We start from the raw sequence: 2154 nt of genomic DNA on the forward strand, positions 1-2154 counted from the left end.
AGGGGTCAGTGGGGACCTGGCAGTGCTTGGGAACAGGGGGACTCGAGGAGCTGAGAGGGCTCTTCCAGCCCAAATTGATTGTGATTAAGAGCAGAATCTGACCAGGCACCTCCAGGAAGTGCCAGTTCTCGCTCTCTCACACTTGTCTCATTTGACTTTGAGTCCAGATAAACATTTATGTAATTCCTCCAGCCGGCCTGTAAATCTTCTAGCAGTCCAAGTGCCTGCTCTCTTGGCAGTGGGTCCTTCTGGGAGGGTATTTATATGCCCCTGTCATCGTGAGTTAAAGCTCAATCCTGTCAAGATATTTTTAGCTGGGTAAAACACCCTAGTAGAGGCTGTAATTAAAATAGTTCATTACCATATTAACAAACCCCTCGCAAATCTCCTCTCCCTCGCTGCACTCCAGCCTCGCTGGCTGATCTGTCTCGACGCTGGTTGAAGCCTCCCGCGCGCGAAGGCCTCTGGCCGGTGGGGTGGGTGTTTGTGCACGCGGGTGCCGAGGGCAGCAACTGGTCAGGGACGGGGCTCTGGGCTCTGCGGGGCTGGATGAGGCAGGAAGCCCATTGTTTCGGTGCCCATTGTTCGCGGGAAGGCGGCTGTGAACAGTCCCTGTGAGCAGTCGGTGATGCTTAGAGGCTTCCTCAGGACGGGACTTCCGATAGCTGATGTTCCTTTGTCTTTCTCCTCCTCCTCCTCGGCAGGTTATCAGCGCTGCTGGAGTTTGCTGAAGAAAAAATGAAAGTGAACTACGTCTTTATTTGCTTCAGAAAAAGCAGAGAGGACAGAGGTGAGAGCTCGCCTCGCTGTCGGGTCTGCACACCTCTGGTCAGCCTGGGGCAGGGCTCACGGGCCACTTCCTGCTGCAGACACCCTTCCACCGCCGTGCTCCCGGCCTCCGTTTCCTTCTCGCAGAGGAAGTAAGCCCTTTCTTGAGATGGAGAGGGACTGTGTGGCCTTCTCCTGCAGACAGCCTTTGTGGCCCTGCTGTGACGCCACTGCGGGTGGTCTCGTGCAGAGAGCTTCTCCTGGGGCGCTTGGAGGGTTTTGCCTGCCCAGAAACAGGTTAACGTTTCTCCTTTGGTGAGGAGCGAAGGTCTGTGTTTAGCACCAGGCTCCTGGGATTTGGAAGGACGAACGAGGGAGGGGTTATTAGTAGGAAACAAACACTTAGAGCTCCTTGCCCTGATGCTCATCTGCTTTTTAAAGATCTCCCCGTGCTTTAGCCCTTCCTGGACTTACAGGTAATCCCTGGCTATAAATGCTCACAGCTTACGGGGCCTGCGTTAGGATCTAAAGATAGATGCACTGGGTGAGCGATTACGGCACGGAGGTCTGAGGGGACTGGTGGTACCAAGCTATGGACGTGCCACGTCAGTTCTCACTGGATGCGGGCTGGTGGCCAAGCAGGAGGAATTCAAACTTTCATCCTGATTTTATTCCATGCTGAGCCCAGGAAGGTGTCGTTCTGCGTCACGACGCCAAGGAAGAATGCTCAGGTTAAGTTTTTGCGATGATGTCACCACTACCGTGGGTTGCGGAGGTGACCTCCACATTGGCTGGTGACAGGAGACACCCGACGCCAGGTTTTGATTTTAAAAGTGGGATTTTGGACCTGGCTCATTTGTACAAGTTCTGCAGCGCTCCAGGTCCTGGGTCCTTGTCTGTGCAGGTGGAATTCTGGAAATCTCTAGGAGCAACTCGGCGGGACCGTGCAGTGGCCTCAGCTGCTCGTAGAGGGTGCTGAGGAGCTCAGACACTGCACCAGGGTGACTGCCATGGGTCATGGGGAAGCCACCGCTGTGGGAATGAGCCAGCATGTGCCCAGTTGCTGCGTGACACAACCTTGTCCGGCCGTGACAAGGTGTAGGGGGCTCCTGGGCTGGCCCCGCTCGGACCTGCGGTGTGTAACCCATGGTGGCTTTCCAGGGGGATGGCGCCGAGCGGTGCTGAGCTGCCTGGAGCTCGTGCCAGGCTCCGGGAGCTCCTTGGGGCAACCGCAAATGTCTGCCTGGACCCCGAGTGTGCAGGTTGCTGTTTGCTTCTGGGACCCACGGGAGTGCAGAATAAAAACGGACGTGCTGTGGGGTGGGTGGCCATGCTGGCACAGCGGGTCTGTGCGGCTGGCCACGGGTCGGGACCCACCGGGCCCGT

The 2154-nt window shown here is 56.6% G+C and overlaps 1 protein-coding gene across 1 annotated transcript in view; it reads left to right on the forward strand.

Annotated features, from left to right (window-relative positions):
• The window catches only part of OAZ2 (ornithine decarboxylase antizyme 2), a gene marked incomplete at its 5' end in the record, with an annotated part of 4356 nt that overhangs the window by 1472 nt on the left and 730 nt on the right, over nucleotides 1-2154 (forward strand). Inside the window, one exon of the mRNA XM_010137377.1 lies at nucleotides 705-790. Within this exon, the coding sequence (XP_010135679.1) occupies nucleotides 705-790 (86 nt within the window). The remainder of the gene's footprint in view (nucleotides 1-704; nucleotides 791-2154) is intronic.

Source organism: Buceros rhinoceros, unplaced genomic scaffold (genome assembly GCF_000710305.1).
Source record: "Buceros rhinoceros silvestris isolate BGI_N320 unplaced genomic scaffold, ASM71030v1 scaffold39355, whole genome shotgun sequence".
NCBI lineage: Eukaryota > Metazoa > Chordata > Aves > Bucerotiformes > Bucerotidae > Buceros > Buceros rhinoceros.